The 19192-nt window shown below is 37.2% G+C and overlaps 3 protein-coding genes across 3 annotated transcripts in view; 2 read left to right on the forward strand and 1 right to left on the reverse strand.

The window, feature by feature from the left end:
- The first annotated feature begins 2418 nt into the window (after window positions 1-2418).
- Window positions 2419-3430, forward strand: LOC140156235 (uncharacterized). The gene has a single exon (XM_072179233.1). It carries the CDS (start codon window positions 2493-2495, stop codon window positions 3396-3398), a length of 906 nt encoding a protein of 301 aa, XP_072035334.1. The 5' UTR covers window positions 2419-2492; the 3' UTR covers window positions 3399-3430.
- A 2339-nt stretch (window positions 3431-5769) lies between these two features.
- Window positions 5770-6687, forward strand: LOC140157591 (arylamine N-acetyltransferase, pineal gland isozyme NAT-3-like). Its single transcript, XM_072180830.1, has one exon. It carries the CDS (start codon window positions 5770-5772, stop codon window positions 6685-6687), a length of 918 nt encoding a protein of 305 aa, XP_072036931.1.
- Window positions 6688-11643: 4956 nt separating this feature from the next.
- The window catches only part of LOC140157592 (uncharacterized), a 120052-nt gene continuing 112503 nt past the window's right edge, over window positions 11644-19192 (reverse strand). The window contains exons 16-22 of the mRNA XM_072180831.1: window positions 18627-19144; window positions 17822-18040; window positions 16835-17041; window positions 16046-16189; window positions 14598-14803; window positions 14001-14091; window positions 11644-11910 (exon numbers count right to left, since the gene is read on the reverse strand). Of these exons, the coding sequence (XP_072036932.1) occupies window positions 11644-11910; window positions 14001-14091; window positions 14598-14803; window positions 16046-16189; window positions 16835-17041; window positions 17822-18040; window positions 18627-19144 (1652 nt within the window). The remainder of the gene's footprint in view (window positions 11911-14000; window positions 14092-14597; window positions 14804-16045; window positions 16190-16834; window positions 17042-17821; window positions 18041-18626; window positions 19145-19192) is intronic.

Consider the following 19192-nt stretch of genomic DNA (forward strand, 5'->3'; position numbering starts at 1 on the left):
AATCCATTTATGGTGGCATACTTTGTTACAGTTTCATGCTATGCAGCACTTCATCAGACTGGCAACCTTGCTCCTACATGTACTTCTTTCCTGAAGTTGCTGCCATTGGTGGCGCTAGAAGCTGGGCAAAAATATTTGGGAAGTATCTACGAAAAAGTCGTACATTGGCGAAACTTCACGCTTGTTTGGAACATGTCTCAAGAACATTAAGGAGAAGCGGAGAAAACACAGAATAAACAATCACTCACAGAAATCATGAACAGAGATGATGGAAACTATTTCTTACCAAACATTTTGTACCATCATCTAGCTGCCATTGGCAGCAACTTCAGGAAAGAAGAACAAGCAAGGTTGCCAGTCTGATGCAGCATGAAACTGTAACAAGGTATGTCACCAAAATGGATTTGATAGTATGAATTCCCATCAAACGACCGATTCTGTGTTCTAGGTTTCTGATGGTATAAAAACCTGTTTTGGAGTAATGCTATCACAGACAGAAGCTCTTTACTTCCTCAAAGACATTTTGAAGATAACTTCTGTCCAAGAAAGACTGATCAATGACAAAGCTGCCCTTCTGGATGAAATCATCAACATCTACCAGCAGAAGATTCCATATCAATCGATAATTGTAATATCCAGGAGAGACCAAGATCAACGATATCTACAATGGATGACATCAAGGCCCAAATTCTCAGCACACAAGGAGGCCTTTGTTATGATCACAACATCTTCATGAAGCATCTTCTGGAAACACTAGGTTTTGATGTTTGTCTCAATGCATGTGAAATAGGACTAAATGGTGTACAAGACCATGTGTCTGTTCTGGTCAAAAACTTGGTTCAAACTGGGGATAATTACTATGTTGATGTAGGTGTAGGTGATCCTTTCTTCCAAGCCATCCCACTGGATTTTGACAAAATTTCACCAGTGTATCAATGTGGTTTCCAGTTTTATAAGTTTATCAAGGAAGGAGAAGTGATCAGTTGGTGGCAGAAGGTCAATAGGTCATATTCAACTATATCCCTTGGTGAGAATGACATCATAATTGACGGGTGGAAGAAGTATATGACCTTCACATTACATGATCAAGCACTATGTGACCCAGAACCCTCCTATGCCTGGAATCACATTTCTCCAGTTGATGTGTGCAGTGGCCTATCCTGGGCAGAGGTTGTTAGCTATCCGTGGCACAAGCCTATTTCATGAAAATGATGAAGGGAAAATTGAGACTAAAATTAGATCTAAAGAAGAACTTGTAGATCTGCATGCCAAATACTTCCCACAGCTTCCTGGTGATTTGGTTAAAATTGCTATTGAGAAGATGAAGTACAACTTTGAAAAGTGAAGATTTAACTTATTGGATGAAACGTATACCAAAATAAAGTAACATAATCGTATTATATTATCGACTGTATAAAGGTTATCGACTGTATAAAATTTAAAATTGAGCTTGAGCCTGGTCACATCAGGACCCAAGTGTGTGTCTGCCCGGACTGACCGGTTAAACAAAGAGAAGACTAAAATGAATGGATGAATGTTAACCTTCATAAACATATCACAAATTAACAACAAAGGTTTTGCAAGTTGGGTTTTGAAAAGATTCATGTGGTCTTTACATAATGAGGGATATATTGAGAGATGGTGGGGGAGAACAAAACATCACAGAACAATACAGGACAGGACAGCAGACTGTCGATCAATGTGGATTCAATGTGGATCACATTACTACAGTCTGTCCACCTCGAAGTACAAAGTAAATAGACCTCGGAAACTGGAGGTATGAGAATAATTATTTCAGCGCAATGCTTCTTTGGTGCGCCAACTGCTGCGCGATTTATACTTGCCGAACGCACCACGCTCTTTAACCCGTCGCGTCGCATTCGACCCCTGATGCCACAGATTTGGTTTGTACTTCTATGTGGACAGACTATACCCAGGTACGAACCTACATTTGTGTAATGTGAACACAGCCTTTACTTCCAAATAAAATATGTGTATTCTGTACCGATGCTAGTATAGCACAAGGAAGCAACATGCTGCTGCATCATCATTACACTTTCTTGTATTCATACAGGTTCACACAAAGACCCTGCACATCAGTTGCGGACATGGTGAAGCAGAAATGATTCTGATATATCCTGATGGCAGCGGAATAATTGTTGAAGTGTGCTGATGCTTAGCACACATTAAATCACCAACATTTTTTTTTAATATATAAAGGGTTAATAATATATTTTAGTCAATTTAACTTTATGAAATTGCAAGCATCTGTGTGCATAATATGCCTGCATTGAGTTTTTTTTTAACATACTAAAAATAATACTGTTAACTTGTCATTAGTGAACCAGCTGTTACTTTCATCAAGCTGTAGCCAAGTAAAAATAATAATAAGTCAATAAAATGGATATAAATTGATCCATAATATCATGACTACCAACTTCAAACTGAACTGTTGTGAAAACTTGTCCTTCCGACAGATTGATTAATTCTACATGACAATGCTATCACAGACAGAAGCTCTTTACTTCCTCAAAGACATTTTGAAGATAACTTCTGTCCAAGAAAGACTGATCAATGACAAAGCTGCCCTTCTGGATGAAATCATCAACATCTACCAGCAGAAGATTCCATATCAATCGATAACTGTAATATCCAGGAGAGACCAAGATCAACGTATATCTACAATGGATGACATCAAGGCCCAAATTCTCAGCACACAAGGAGGCCTTTGTTATGATCACAACATCTTCATGAAGCATCTTCTGGAAACACTAGGTTTTGATGTTTGTCTCAATGCATGTGAAATAGGACTAAATGGTGTACAAGACCATGTGTCTGTTCTGGTCAAAAACTTGGTTCAAACTGGGGATAATTACTATGTTGATGTAGGTGTAGGTGATCCTTTCTTCCAAGCCATCCCACTGGATTTTGACAAAATTTCACCAGTGTATCAATGTGGTTTCCAGTTTTATAAGTTTATCAAGGAAGGGGAAGTGATCAGTTGGTGGCAGAAGGTCAATAGGTCATATTCAACTGTATCCCTTGGTGAGAATGACATCATAATTGACGGGTGGAAGAAGTATATGACCTTCACATTGGAACCAAGGGAAATTGAGTACTTCAGAGATCATATGATCAAGCACTATGTGACCCAGAACCCTCCCATGCCTGGAATGACGTTTCTTCAGTCGATGCGTGCACTGGCCTATCCTAGGCAGAAGTTGTTAGCTATCCGTGGCACAAGCCTATTTCATGAAAATGATGAAGGGAAAATTGAAAAGACTAAAATCACATCTAAGGAAGAACTTGCAGGTCTCTATGGGAAATACTTCCCACAGCTTCCTGGTGATTTGGTTACAATTGCTATTGACAAGATGAAGTACAACTTTGAAAAGTGAAGATTAAATTAACTTTATGAAAATGAAATGATGAAGGCCAAATTCAGAAGACTAAGACTTAATCTGAGGAAGAACTTATAGGTCTCTATGCCAAGTACTTCCCACAGCTTCCTGCTGATTTGGTTAAAATTGCTATTGACAAGATGAAGTATAACTTTAAAAAAGTGAAGAGTTTATCAGAAAAGTATACCAATACAAAGTAACATAATCATAATATATTATCAACTGTTTTATTTATTGAATCGTTTTAAGGGGGTACTACACCCCTGGCCAATTTTGTGCCTATTTTTGCATATTTCTCAAAAATTATAGCGCATTGGTGACAAGTAAGATATGTATATTATAGGGGCAAGGACTACAACTACTTCCCTAAAAATTCAGCAACTCAAGGCAAGTAGTTATTGATTTATTGATCAAATATTGGTTTTCCTCATTTTGACTGTAACTCCACAACTGTTGTCTGTGCTGAAATAAAATTTCCAGTGCAGTAGTTGTAGTCCTTGCCCCTATAATATACATATCTTACTTGTCACCAATGCGCTATAATTTTTGAGAAAAATGTAAAATAGGCACAAAATTGGGCAGGGTGTAGTACCCCTTAAGAGTTAAATTTTATTATACCTGGATAATATAATATTATACCTTGATGAATGATAATCTTCACAAACATATTGGTTTTGAAAATATTCACGTGGTGTGCCATAGATACAACTGTATTCTTTAGCCTTGAGTGAAACAAAATAGGGTGTCCTGAATGTAATTGTGTGACGTCATACATCAACTCATCTATACAACCAGTATCGACTGTATAAAAAGGAAAAATGTTTCAAATTGGATTTTTTTTAAAGAAATAATTTGAATTTGATGGCAGTTTAATAGGGCATTACATGATTGAGCATCCATGAAAAAAAGATTATTTAAAAAATTTCAGTTGATTCAGACATTGAATTTGTGAGTTAGGCATAAATGCATGTACTGGTATTACAGTGCCCCATAGGCCACTATGTTGTAATTTCTTTCTTGTCACAACTCAGAAAGTACAAATTGGACGATGTCAAACGACCAAATCTGTATGTTGTATTGGGTTCATCTGGATTGTAAATAACAACTGGTAGATGGGAATTGATACTATCAAATCCATTTATGGTGGCATACTTTGTTACAGTTTCATGCTATGCAGCACTTCATCAGACTGGCAACCTTGCTCCTACATGTACTTCTTTCCTGAAGTTGCCGCTACTGGTGGCGCTAGAAGCTGGGCAAAAATATTTGGGAAGTATCTACGAAAAAATTTATGTAACAAGTCGTACATTGGCGAAACTTCACGCTTGTTTGGAACATGTCTCAAAGAACATTAAGGAGAAGCGGAGAAAACACACAAAATTTATACTCGGTCACAGGAAAAACAATCACTCACAGACACCATGAACAGAGATGACGGAAACTATTTCTTACCAAACATTTTGTACCATCTTCTAGCTGCCAGTCTGATGCAGCATGAAACTGTAACAAGGTATGTCACCAAAAATGGATTTGATAGTATGAATTCCCATCAAATTACCGATTCTGTGTTCTAGGTTTCTGATGGTATAAAAACCTCATTGTTTTGGAGTAAAGTTGGGGTGGGGGGGGTGGGTGGTCCGAGTCTGTGGATCACAAAATGCTCCTTTAAAACAATTATTATATAATTACATTACTCCTATTTTTATGGCTATATATTATTACTTTCAATATTATTTTAAATATAGTTTAGTTTCAAATAAAGAATATGTGTATTCTGTACTAATGCTTGTATAGCACAAGGAAGCAACATGCTTCTGCATCATCATTACACTTTCTTGTATTCATAAGGGTTCTCGCAAAGTCCCTTGTATTTGATAGATGCACCAAATTAGTGAATATTGTGTCATTTCAAATGCCACTTAATATCCCACAACCCAGAACTACACTTGTTATTAATTCAGCAAAAATTACCTAATTATCATAGTAATTTTGGACATTCTAGTATTTTAATAATTTTTTAGGAGGTCAGTAGATGGCAAGGCTCAAGTTGTCCTGCTCATTTTTAGAGTATCATGCTGTAGTTCACAAGAAATTAAATACTTTGCTGTCGTCATATAAAGGGTTAATAATGTATGTTAGTTAATTTAATTTTATGAAATTGCAGGCTCATGTGTGCATATATTATGCAACTTTGCAAAATTGAATTTTTTTCTAACATTTAATAATAATACCATTAACTTGACATAAATGAACCAGGTGTGTACTTTCATCCAGGTGTAGCTTAAATGGATTTACATTGATCTGTAATACCATGACTACCAAATTCAAATGTTGTAAAAGCCTGCGACAGATTACGACCGAGTTCAACATGACAATGCTATCAGAGACGGAAGCCCTGTGGTTCCTCAAATACATTTTGAAGGTAACTTCTGTCCAAGAAAAGCTGATCAATGATAAAATTGCCCTTCTGGATGAAATCATTAACATCTACAGGCAGAAGATTCCATTCCAATCGATAACTGTAATATCCAGGACAGACAAAGATCAACATCTATCTACAATGGATGACATCAAGGCACAAATGCTAAGTACTCATGGAGGCATGTGTTATGATAATAATGTCTTCATGAAGCATCTTCTGGAAGTACTAGGTTTTGAGGTTTGTCTCAATGCATGTGACATAAAGATGAATAATGTCCATGACCATGTGTCAGTTCTTGTTAAAAACTTAGTGAAGACTGGAGATAATTACTATGTTGATGTTGGCACAACAGATCCTTTCTTCCAAGCTATTTCACTGGATTTTGACAAGGAATCACCTGTGTACCGATGTGGTTTCCAGGTCTATAAATTTGTCAAGGAAGGAGAAGAAATCAGTTGGTGGCAGAAGGTTAATACACAGTATTCACCTGCACCCCAAAATGAAAAGGGCATCATAATAGATGGTTGGAAGAAGTTTATGACTTTCACATTAGAGCCAAGGGAAATTGAGTACTTCAGAGATCACATGATCAAGCACTATGTGACCCAGAACCCTCCTATGCCGGGAGTCACTTTTCTCCAGCTGATGCGTGCAGTTGCCTATCCTGGGCAGAAGTTGTTAGCTATCCTGGGTACCAGCCTACTTCATGAAAATGATGAAGGGAAAATTGAGAAGACTAAGATTAGATCTAAGGAAGAACTTGAAGGTCTCTATGCCAAATACTTCCCACAGCTTCCTGGTGATTTGGTTACAATTGCTATTGAGAAGATGAAGTACAACTTACAAGTGAAGAGTAACTTGTAAAAAGCAAGAATATTGACTTATAGATGAGGTGACAATGTGTTTACATTTAGTATGCCTATACTGTACAGTTGGTTGAGATAAAAACTGCTGGACAAAAGTCTACATGGAGAAAGTTGATTTTGTTTTGCATCAACTTTGGTTTCAAATCAAACAATGCCAACAATGCTTACCATCAAACTTGCTTACAATCAATAACATTGACTGTATAGAAAGGAAAAGTAAGATTCCATGTGGTCTGCTATAGATATTACTGTATTATTAATATTTAGCCTTGTGTTAAACAACAGAGTGTCTTGAAAGTAAATATGACTAGTATGATGTCATCCATCAACTCATCTATAAAACCAGTATCAACTGTACTAAAAGGATAAATCTTTCAAGTCGGATTTTTTTTTAATTTAAGGAATAATATTTATTGCGGCTGTGTACTCTTTTCAAGAGATTGAGGGAGGATAATTGTGATAATATTTTGAGTGGTATTTTTTTACGTTACTTGAATACAATTTTTCATAGCACTAGATATCTGTTTAAATATTGCAAGTACAGGTATTACAGTGCCCCATAGGCCACTGTGTTATAATTTTTGTCTTTCGACACTTAAACCCTGGAATTATGGAAACTTTTGGGCCTCAGACCTGCTAAATTGTTGGTCTAAAGAAAATAAAAGCATTCATTTTTAGAATGCCAAAGACTTGATGAATTTATCTGTTCATTTTTGGAGAAAATCCCCCGAATTTTTTTGTCCAATTTTTTCCGCAATGTAACAGGGTTAAGACCACCCATTTTTACAATATCATGGTATTGTACACAAGAAGTTAATTACTTCGCTGTTGGCATATAAAGGGTTAATATTGTATTTTGTTAATTTAATTTCACACTATTGCAGGTACCTGCATTTGTATTTTTTTTACATAATGAAAATGATACTAGAAAGAAAACGGATAAGGCATCTCAGTTGCAAACTTAAAGCAAAATATGCTGTGAACTTTTTGGAAATGCTGAAATAAATTGAGGGGCTCAATATAAAAAACAGCATATCCCAAATTTGGGTTATTTTAAGAAAACTTAACTTTTGTGTGCGAATTTTCAATACAATACATAACAATTTCACATCTTAAAATGTTGATTTACAACTTTACCAAGTTATATTCATGTTTCATGTTTGTAATGATGACCTTTGGCGACCTTAACATTTTTCAGCAGCATCATCTATGTTTACCAAAATGTGGCATAGGTCGTTTTTATATTGAGCCCATCAATTATAAAAAACTAACAAAAACTGATTTTGTTAAAACTAAGAAAAATTAAAAGTCTGCTCTGAGGGAGGGGGGGGGGGTTCTATACCCCCTTTTATTTGTGATTTTTTTTTTTTTAATATTGAAATAGAAACCAAAAAAAAATGAAAAAAAAAAAATGTTCAAACTGCAAAATTAATAGTCAGCTCAGGGGATTCCACACACCTTTTTATTTGTGACATTTTGGGGGAAATGCTGAAATAATAAAAACTAACAAACATTTTTGAAAATTAAAGTAGGGATGACCAATGAACCATCAACTTGATTAGAACACTCCCATAGACATGCAGGGAGCTCAACTGTGCACTGCTTGCACAGACATTTCTAAATTGAGCTCGTTCTTTTATTTGTCATAATTTTTCTGTAAAAATTGGAGATGTTAATGCCAATTATGTTTTGTAACTATCCTGCAAATTACAGCATCATAACTTATTTGGTTTTTCTGTAAGTGTGAGTCAAAATTGGTCCATCGCCACAGTGTGCTTAATTGCCAGTGGCCCAGTGCAGCACTGCTCAGAATGGCACAAAATATTCAGATGAATAAGATCAGGTGAACACCTTGACCTACTGAGCTGTAATTTGGCAGAGTTGTCGTTATTACCTCTATCATACCCTCTGTAAAAAGGTTAAAAAATGGACAAGTAGATCTCGAGTTAAAAATTAAATACCATCTTCCCTTTGGAATTTCCAAACACCTTTCGAATCATGTTAAATAGACACCTTTCTGAACATAAATGTGAAGTTTTGTGCTCATTTGTTGTATTATTCACCTAATCTCAACCCTAAACATTTTCTTATATTTATACCATCTGCACTGACTTGCTGCTATACACGCACAGGAGCCGTACTTTTAAAATACGCGCCAAATCAATAATGAGTCTTTCACTCCATTGTTAAAGTACTGTGCTCCCTGTAGCATATGGAGTGACCAGGCCCTGGAGTGTGATGGTTTGTAGCACATGACAGTATTCATTCAAGCCTATCAAGGTCAGTTATTAGCCACTTGCTGAATGGCTGGGCATTATCAGCTATCAAAGAGATACCTTATGCTGCTGCCAATCACAATAGAGGTTAAACATTTTGTTAAAACCCCAGAAGTGATATCAAGACAAAGCTGTGCATGTTGGTACTTGATTATTTGGATTCCTATGTTGAAAATCCCTTGTAGTACATTAGTATTTTTCTTATGTGTAGTGTATATTGTTGTGGAAAAAAAGTTCACCTGGACTTTTGATTTTGTGCCACTTTGGCCATTATGGATGATTTTTGGCAAATGTTTTCCAAAAGCATGATTTCAGTGCTTCGGTTTGAAGAAATACTTAATGCTATTGACTAGTAAAGTGCCATTTCATAAGAAACCCTTTGATACTTTCACAATATGCTTGTTTCATGTTTGCATATATATTAAAATAAAGAAATATAAAAAGGTAACTAGAAGGCTATATATTTGTACACAAATACGGCTATACCCGCATGTTATCGGTGTACCCAAACTTATAGTCCTTATTTGCTGAGGACTTAAAATAAAGAAATTGTAAATAGTCGTCCAATTGGGCAGAAAATGTGTAAAAAGTGAAAGTCCAAGTCACAAGCTTTAATTGAATGTAGGTTGCACTGTCGTAGCACTTAAAATAAAGAAATTGTAAAAGTCCCCTCCCAGGTGAGTCGTCTCTCTTACTCTCCATAGGTTGCTGTTGTCAGTCTCTCTTACTCACAGTGAGGCTATGCAATATGATTAGGGGGAAACTATTCCAGAGGGAATATGTAAATTAAATGGAACAGCCATTTCAGAGGGAGTATGTAAATTAAACGGAACAGCCTTTTGGGGGGACATTTCAGAGGGAGTGTGTAAATTAAATGGGGCAGCCAATGGGTATGTAATTTAACGGGAACAGCCTTAACGCTTCACGCTGGTATTTCCAATTATGATAATACGATCTGTCTGTTTAGTCCCACGTGTGTGGGGTGGATGGGTGTGTGGGTGTTAGTAACAATATAATTCTCAGGTGCTATCTGTGTACAAATTCTGAGTCCGGGAGCTGCTTTCTTTGATGAGAAACGGCCCGCCCTTTGTTTTAACATTTGGGGCCCTGGGGCCCATAATATTTGACTTATGAGGCCCATATACATAATTACGTTTAAGTATAATTCTCAAGTGCTATCAGTAGACTTAAGCTGGGCAGTGTAGCTGCTTTATTTACTGAGTAACGGCCGGCCCTATGTTTTAGCGTTTGGGGCCCTGGGGCCCATATTATGTGACATATGGGGTTATATATACATATGACAATATAATACTAAAGACCTATCTGTGTACCAAATCTGAACCCTGTAGCTACTTTATTTGCTGAGAAACGGCCGGCCCTTTGTTTTAACATTTAGGCCCCTGGGGCCCCTAGCCTTGTACATATGGGGCCAAAATGGGCAAAAGGCACATCTACAACTTAGGGCCCATACATATGCCACATATGAGCCCTAGTCATCTTATACTTATAGAGCTAGACTTGTCAATCTGTTGCACCATATTTTAACATTTGGGCCCCTGGGGCCAATAATATATAACATATGGGGCTCTTGTATATTTGTAAATATAGAGTACCCCTAGGGCTATCAGTGTACCAACTCAGGGCCCTGAGGCTGCTTCATTTGATGAGAAACGGCGTGCTTTGAATTTTCACATTTGGGCCCCTGGGGCCCGTGACCTTGACCTCTGGGGCCAAGATGGGCAAAAGGCACTTTACGGGTAGGGCCCATAAGTGTACCACATATGGGACCTGGGGCCCTTGTAGTTTTAGCGCTAGCCTTGACAGAATGATGTGTTTGATGGGAGGAAAAGGAGGAGGAGGAGGAGGAGAAGAAACCACAGGATGGGAAGATACCCTGCATGCTATTGCATGCGGGTATAAATATATGCTTATACCAATTTTGCTCACATTGCTATATTTAGACTTTGTCAATTTATTTCGCTCCAATGACCGGTCAGAATGGGAAACTTTGAAAATCTTTCATAATTCGAAAAGTTTTTGACCGATTTTGACCATTTAACCACCAAAATACTTCTGTTGATGAGTTCTTTCCAGAAAACAATCTTTTGTAGCAATAGGGGCAACATGAAATTATGATGGTCATCCCTAATTAAAGAATAAAAAATAACTGCAAGGAAAATGACAAGTTGACTTTTGACGGAGTTCTACCTTTTTATTTTGGGGAAATGCTGAAACAAATTATAAACAAACTGAAAAATTACAACAACAAAAATCAAGGAAAACAAACACATTCATTAAACATGCCATTCATTACAACATAGGCCTACGGAAGAATTTGCCTTCTGTTTCAGCCGAGTGATAATAACTATTTTTAATCAACCCAAAACACTCTCCCCGCTGAGTTCCCGGTACCGTGTCCATTGATAATGACAGGCACTTATTTTAATTTTTGCCATGCTTTGTACAATTATATTGTCTTTGCTTTTGATCATCATGCCATTTCAAAAGAAACTTTGTGCGGTAAGTTTTTGCACATTTGTGTCTTTCTTTGCTTTTGGAGTTATTATAGTTATGACTGTATCAAAGTGATATAAAAGATTTCTTGATGTTAAAATTTCAAGAGAGCAATGTTTTGTCATTTCAGTGATGTTATGTATCATATTGAAAGAAACCCATCCTTACCTTCCCACACAATTATTATCAGCCATGTCTGTCACTTCCTTCATCTTGTCCTTTTCTGCCTTCCATACCTGCCATGACCCCTGTAATATCTTCTTCTCTCTCTGCTTGATCACAACAGTCTCTGCCTCATGATACTGACGTTGCTTACATGTCCATGTATGCCAGGCTTGTAGCGTTGTTTTCAAGTGATGTGTAAATGATTTGATATACAGATCATCTGCTGCTTGTACTTTACTCAGTTGGAGTCTCCAGTGATTGAAAGCCTGTAACAAAAAGACAAAATCATTTTGATCAGTTTTGTTACCTATCCTCTTTTTGTTCAAAATGTAACCGAACAACCAGATGGAGCAGGATACAATAGAAGTATGTATTCTAGTAAATACTAATACTCTACCTTGTAGAGATCCACTGAGCCAAAAAGTATATTCAATTCAATAGCACCAAATTAATTCATCAGGTTTGTTGATATACAGTAAGAATTTGTTACTCACTATTGATGACGAGGACCCAAATGTCTTCAACAGAGACGAGGGGACCCACTCACTACCTAAGTAATGTGTATGATCCTCTCCTGACTGAGAATACACCCTCTACAGTCGGGATACATCAGATACCTATCCACCATGATAGGGGAAACCGTCAATAGTGAGTAAAAGAAAATTTTCCAAGTCACATCACCAGTTCCGAAAACTCATGCTCACAGGCTCGGACTGACTGACGGATGGACACCCAGGAAGCATAACACCTTCCGGTAAAGGCTTTATATGTTTTATAATTCTTGATCTCTTTGACACACTTTTGTGTAGGCTGTGCAGGGGTTTGGCATAGTACTACACTACGCAAAAAAAGTTTCTTTATGGTTAGGAAATTAACCCACTATTAAGATCTAGCCAATAATTTTGTACGTTTGCTCAATAATCGCATGCGGGTGATTGTTCTGCGCTTTTTGACACCTCAATCACTACTCTACGACACTCCTGAGAAAAGATATGAATGTTTAAGTAACACGAGGTCGAAAAATGAAAATTGCAAAGAGGGCTATTCAAGTTTTCAGCATAAAAGAACACAAAAAACAACAAACATGCAGATAACATTTTTTGTTTAATTGCTGAGTACATTTCAGGCATCATACTGCCGTTTCCAACTTCACTTGAGATTAATCTCTTTCTTTACCCGTCTTTCAATACTTTGGGTGTCCACCGTTGGCTTCCTTACAGCAGCCACGCGGCGTCTCATGGTCCTAATGAGGCGTCGAATGTTACCTTGCTCAACCCCGTTTCACTCGTTGATAACGATGCGACGCAATCCCACCAGAGTTATATCTGCCTTTATCTTCTTGTTGACTCGTTTCTTGTACTGATCCCAAAGGTTCTCCAAAGGATTAAGATCAGGGCTTCTGGAGGGCCACTCTATGTTATGTTATGTTCTAGTGTCTCAATTCCTTCTGTTTCCAGGAATGCAGCTGTAATCATGACCTGTTTTGAATCCCTTTTCCAAATCCATCTCTCAAAACGTAAATGTCTTAGTACCCACTCACCTTTGTCTTTGATCATTCATCTGCATAATAAGCAAAGGATTATCCAACATGCATGAAGCAAAATGCTTTAAATTAAAATTTAAAAGGCGGGAATAATGAAACCGTCTTGGATCAGTGAATCAGCTCTAAAACCGCTGAATAGGCCTCTTTGCAATTTTCATTTTCGACCTCGTGTTACTTAAACATTCATATCTTTTCTCAGGAGTGTCGTAGAGTAGTGATCGAGGTGTCAAAATGCGCAGGACGATCACCCGCATGCGATTATTGAGCAAACGTACAAAAATTGGTTGCTAGATTTTTATAGTGGGTAAATTTCCTAACCATAAAGAAACTTTTTTTTGCGTAGTTTATTATTTCCTTTACCACTCAATATCACACTTCATGCTCTAAAGGTATTGGCAAGATTGCCTTTGACATACAAACATATTCAAGTTAGGCTAGCTCAATCAATAAGGCGTTCGACTATGGTGCACAAGGTTGCAGGTTCGAACCCTGGCGGTGCCTAGCACACTCATATGGAAATTTGAGTTAGCTTGAAATTCCCCTGGACAAGGAACTTACTGCTAATTGTCTCGTTGTAACCCGTACGAAACGCGGGGAGCTGATCCTGTTTGCGAAGGTCATTTGTGTAATGTCTAGGGTGTAGGCTCTTGAAGCTGCAAAGTCCCTGAATTGTTGTTAAATGGTTTATGGAATGATGGGGGGGGGGGCGTAGTGGTCAGCGACAACCTGTAAAGTGTGCTGAGGAGCAACGTCTAGTGTGTAGTGCACTATAAATCACTGCTCTTTTTTATTAATTACCTTGCCACAACTTACCAATTTTTTGCTGCGTTTCATCTGCATTATATTGCACTTCTCCTTCTGTTCCAGTCTCTCAATTGTCCATGATGACCACATAGATAAGCACCTGTTTCATATTATAATAAACGATTAGAAAATAATTACACTGACATGTTTTAACTTAGAGGTGTATGACCAGTTCGACAACCTCATCTCCCATTTTACCCCAGATAAATTAAAGGATTAAAGCCTTAATGTACGATTTCTGTTAAATTTTAATTTTGTTATTCTTTATTCAAAATGTTGAAATAATATTAGTAATAACTGCCGGGAAGGGTTGCTGTCCATTTTAAGCTGAAATAACAAGGTAAAGTGAAAGAAACCCCACTGGTTATTTTGGCCATTTAACATGCAGTTCTATGGGAGGACATAATTTTTATTATCAGAATTTTTAAATGTCGAACTTTGCTCTGTTGACCTACAAAGACAACAAACTTGGCCGATTCCATTTAGGGGCAAGTTGGGACATGTGTAAACATTGCAAATATGCAAAAAAATCAGGTTTGAAAAAAATTAACCTATTTCATATTATAAGATCGTACATTATGGCTTTAAATGACTTCAGTATCCTACCTCAATGCAATCACCCTGTTGTAATGGATCTCTGCACTCCTAATCATCTCAGCTTTGTGTCTCCACACCTTCAGATATTCTCTCTTGGTATTCCTGTCAAATTTACTTCTCAACTTTTCCTGTTGGTTTTCTCTCTCTTGTTTCACCTGTTCTTTTTGTTGTGTTTGCTCTTGTTTGATCCTCTGCTCATTGAGTCTCTGCATTAACTGTGAATGTTTGAAAGAAAAGAGTAATCTTGAATACAGATGCATAACTGGTCTGGTCTTTCATAGGGGCAAGGGTCTAGCCACTTAGAAGTTTGTCCAATTTGAATGCAAAACATGATTGAGAAAGAACTGATTAACAGTAATTTTCATTTGTCCATCCCAATTTCACCCCTACAAATGCGCCCATTTACACCTTCACTCATGTAAACAAAATATATCGGATTACAGGTATTTCCCTTCAAGCTTAATGCATGGACATCCTCTGTATTATTAAAACTCTCTCCATAAAATATAGATTCTTGGATGCATATTTTGTAATCCTTTTGTAAAATCTGCACTACCCCTGTGGAAGGAGTATGAATTTCAAATGGAATTAGCACACATATGGAAAAGTTTTCCTATGAAAGTCTCTTTAAATAAATTATACTTGACTCCAGTGTGTGCACGCTGTGTGTACAGAGGCGTTCAAGGTCAATGCACAATGCATACATTACCACGCAACACACTAAGAAGGGCTGTGCGGAAGAGGGTATGGTTTTTCCTTTGGTACGACGGCATTTTGTAACCAATCAGATTCCTTTTTAGAGAGTAGAATCCGGCAAAGTATTTCTAGGAAATACCGTTTGAGCCAAGTCAATCGGACTTTCTATTATTAAGTGAGGGCCATCTATAGCACGCTATTTTAATGACACGGGGTGCATGTCAGTGTATTTCGCCGTAAATCGAGTGAGATTTTGGGAATACCTTGCGGTGTTTAGTGCTCCTGTACGACGAGGTCTTTCATCAGATTTCCTTGAAAATCGGGGAAAGTAAAGTTTAATATATACTTGAGACAATTAAGAGTGAGCCAAAAAATAAAAGACTTTCCCTTTATAATAATCAAAGTTGAAAGTGAAAAAAGACAATTTTCTCCCATTGCTTAACTGTGGGACCCCTTTTATTTGAGCAAAAGAGACTACTTTTCCATATGTAACCAACTCTTTTTGAGACTCACCCTCCCTCTGTGGAAGACTCAGGTTGAATCTTTCTCAGATGGTGTATGAAATTCAAATGGACCTGCCTAATGTGCTCATTCCATTTGAAATTCATACTCCCCCTATGGCAGATATTTCCAAAATCTTTCACAGGGGTAGTATGGATTTTATATGGAATAGCCCATTCTGAAATTTGGATAACTTGAAATTGAATCCATAAATTTCATATTTGAATATCAAAATTCTCACAAGCAACGTGAAGCTTTACCTTTGTTTTCCATGTAGTGAGTGCTTTCCTGATGATCTTCTCATTGGAGTACCTTGTTGCCTTTGATTTCATGTCTGTCTCATGTCTTTGTTTGTTGGTCCATAGTCTCCACTGTCTGAATATCATTGACTTTTGTCTTGTGTCCTGCAAAGATTGGAATAAGTTATTCACATATTAACAAGCAATTTTTTGATAAATTGTCAAGTTGTATTTCTTTTTAATATCAGATAATCTATCTGTGTTCAGAATGAGGATTATGCAACACACAAAACAAAAGAGAGTGGTGTCCTTGTCAAGTTTGTAGTGACAATTGGAGCATTCTGCAATCCATATCTTTTTTAAAAATTCATTTTATGGGGTGCTAACATTCAAGGAATATATTTCTTTTGTATGCAAGCAAGCAAAAAATACAAGTCAAAAGATTGAAAACCTTTGAGGTTAGTTTTTTAAAGCAATTGCATTTTATTAGGCAATAGAAACAAATAAGTTTGATCTTTCAATCGACCATCAATGCTTGGTACATACTTATCATCAATAAAATCAATTAATTGAGTATTGCTAATTGTGATAACTTATGAATTTTTGGCTGTATGATATTGACCAATATAAATTTAGCATTAATTCTGATGTTGTCAGTTCATTAATATCAAGCATCAAAGCAGCATCGACGGTCGATTCAAAGATCAAACAAAATTGTTCTGGTGCCTTAGGGGATGACACTTTTGTAAAATTTTGTGACTATCAGAATGATATTTCTCTGAGCAATTGTTTAGTATGCCATATACTTACCCTGTGGTTCTCAGCTACCTTGCTGGTTTCCAGTCTTCTTTTCCACTCTTTCCACACAAACATCATTTGTATTTGTGCTACCCTGTACTGTCCCTGGTATTGCAAGGCTCCAAGTGTTTTCTGTTTCCTTGTATACTCTAACCACTGATAGAAGACAGTACTGGCTGGCCACAGACGCCATCTTTGTACTACACACATCACAATATCCTAGAGAAAAAAAGAATGCAAAAAGAATTGGTAAGTTAGCATTGCAAGATTTTAAGACAACTTGCAGAGCAAAATTGACAAATTAAGGAGACTCAATCATGAATAATGGAAATCATATGGCCTAGGGACTGCATAAGGTGAAGATAGGAATCTAATGTGATAGTGCTGATGTTTTCCCGACGAACCATTCCTTGATGATACTCTTCATAGCTTTACACTAGCTCTGTCTTCTGCCTTATCACCATGGGTTGACCAATGCAATGCACTCGCTAGTGTAGCTTTTAAGCCTTGATATTCATATAGGCTTAAGTATATGCTCTGACTTTTTGTAAGTAGCCAAGAGAAGGAAGCACACTATTCCCAAGCCACATTCACAAGAGGAAATTACCATGGAGTGCTCATAATAAAAAGGGTAAAATAAGGCTCTACAGATGACAGCGCTGGTGAACTACCAATGAATAACTTTTTTTCCTTTAGATCCAACACCCGCACTAATGCAGTCCTCTGTGATTCACTGTATAAAATGACACCAGAAATATCTTCCACAGGGGGAGTATGTTTCTTAAATATAATTGGTCAGGGTTAATCATTTTGAAACTCATACTCCCCCTGTATTATGGCTTTACCTATATCTTCCACAACTGGAGCATTTCAAATGGAAGTTACCAAATTGTCTATTCTATTCAAAACTCATACGCACTCTGTGGAAGACTTTAGCTAAATCTTCCACAGGGGTAGTGTGGATTTTAAATAGAATAGCCCAATATTTGAATAACTTACTCTTTTGTTAGTACTTCTGCGTTGAGATATATCTTGTGCATGTGACATTGCTAACCAAGGATGGACATGAGACTGGTCAAGTCCATGTCTATTCAATTCTTGGAATTCCTCCATCATCCACCTATCATCAATCTGTTCTCCTGTAAATCCACCATTTGACTGTCTTTGTGTGTCAACCCTGCTATGTAGTACTGTCAAATTCTCATCATCATCTTCAACCTGTTTAATAATGTCACGTTGAAAAATAAAGATAAATTGTTATAATATTATATTGTCTTGTTGTAATCTAACATGTCTAAGAGAATGAGAAGGGAAAATGAATTAGTTATTAGGCGAGGTGGAGGAATAAAGATTATTTCTAGTCAATGAACTCTTTTAGATGAGGTGACCAGTAACATCACATGTTTAGACTGCCCTCATAGGGCAAAATAATACACAGTATCTATAGCAGAACACATAAAATCTTTTCAAAAAACCTTTGTTGTTTTAATTTTGTGATACTATTTAACTTGTGGCACCTGTAATCAAGTTTGAAAAATGTTTGGTATTATTTGCTTTGAAACCAAAAGTTTATGCAAAAAAAAAAGAATTCTCCATGTAAACCACAGTCCTATGCCTGCCATGTTATAGACTCTTAAACATGTTCTATTGTTCCGAACAATATAGAAACCAGGTTCTACTGCCAGTTCTGTCATGCCAGCCAGGGTGCTGACAGCCTACTAGCAACTGGGTTTTGACGCCATCCCTATATCTTCAAACAGCCGCTTACATTCATCAAATTCTAGTTTACAGATGGAAGACTTGCCTGTATGATATCCCTACCATCATGACCATCCTTGCTATCAAAATTGTCAGGTAACTCGAGATTAGAAGATCTGATATAAGATGTGTTACCATTTAGTACATCATTCCTTCTTATTGGTGTTGACGAGTAAACCTTCCCATGCAATAGCATGCTCCGTGTACCCCCACTATGGCTTAAATATTGCGGTGGTAGAGCCTGATCCTGATGATCAAAGATACCACTTGATGCACTTGGTGATGAGGATGTTCTGATGTTGCCAAGGTAACCACTGTCTGGGATGGAGGAGTATGCAGCATTACTTGATGTCTCTACAGGTGACGATGGTGTGGTGTTATACATAAGTCGTACTGACTCCAGGTGTGATGGTGGTCCAACATTATACATGGGCTGTACAGATGTGGTTTCATCAGCTGATGAATGACTTATATCTGGGGATGACTCCAGGTCAAGGTTCTTCAGCTCATCATCCACAACAGCAGAAGATAAGAAAGAATATGATGCTGTAGATGCTGTTTCCTCTGAAAGAAATCAGAATTTCAGTTTTGTTTAAGAATAGATTTTAATAA

The sequence above is a fragment of the Amphiura filiformis genome, chromosome 7 (genome assembly GCF_039555335.1).
Source record: "Amphiura filiformis chromosome 7, Afil_fr2py, whole genome shotgun sequence".
Taxonomy (NCBI): Eukaryota; Metazoa; Echinodermata; class Ophiuroidea; order Amphilepidida; family Amphiuridae; genus Amphiura; species Amphiura filiformis.

Excerpts from the sequence above, each read along its gene's own strand:
- LOC140156235 (XM_072179233.1), top strand. The coding sequence starts at position 2,493 with ATGACAATGCTATCACAGACAGAAGCTCTTTACTTCCTCAAAGACATT.
- LOC140157591 (XM_072180830.1), top strand. The coding sequence starts at position 5,770 with ATGACAATGCTATCAGAGACGGAAGCCCTGTGGTTCCTCAAATACATT.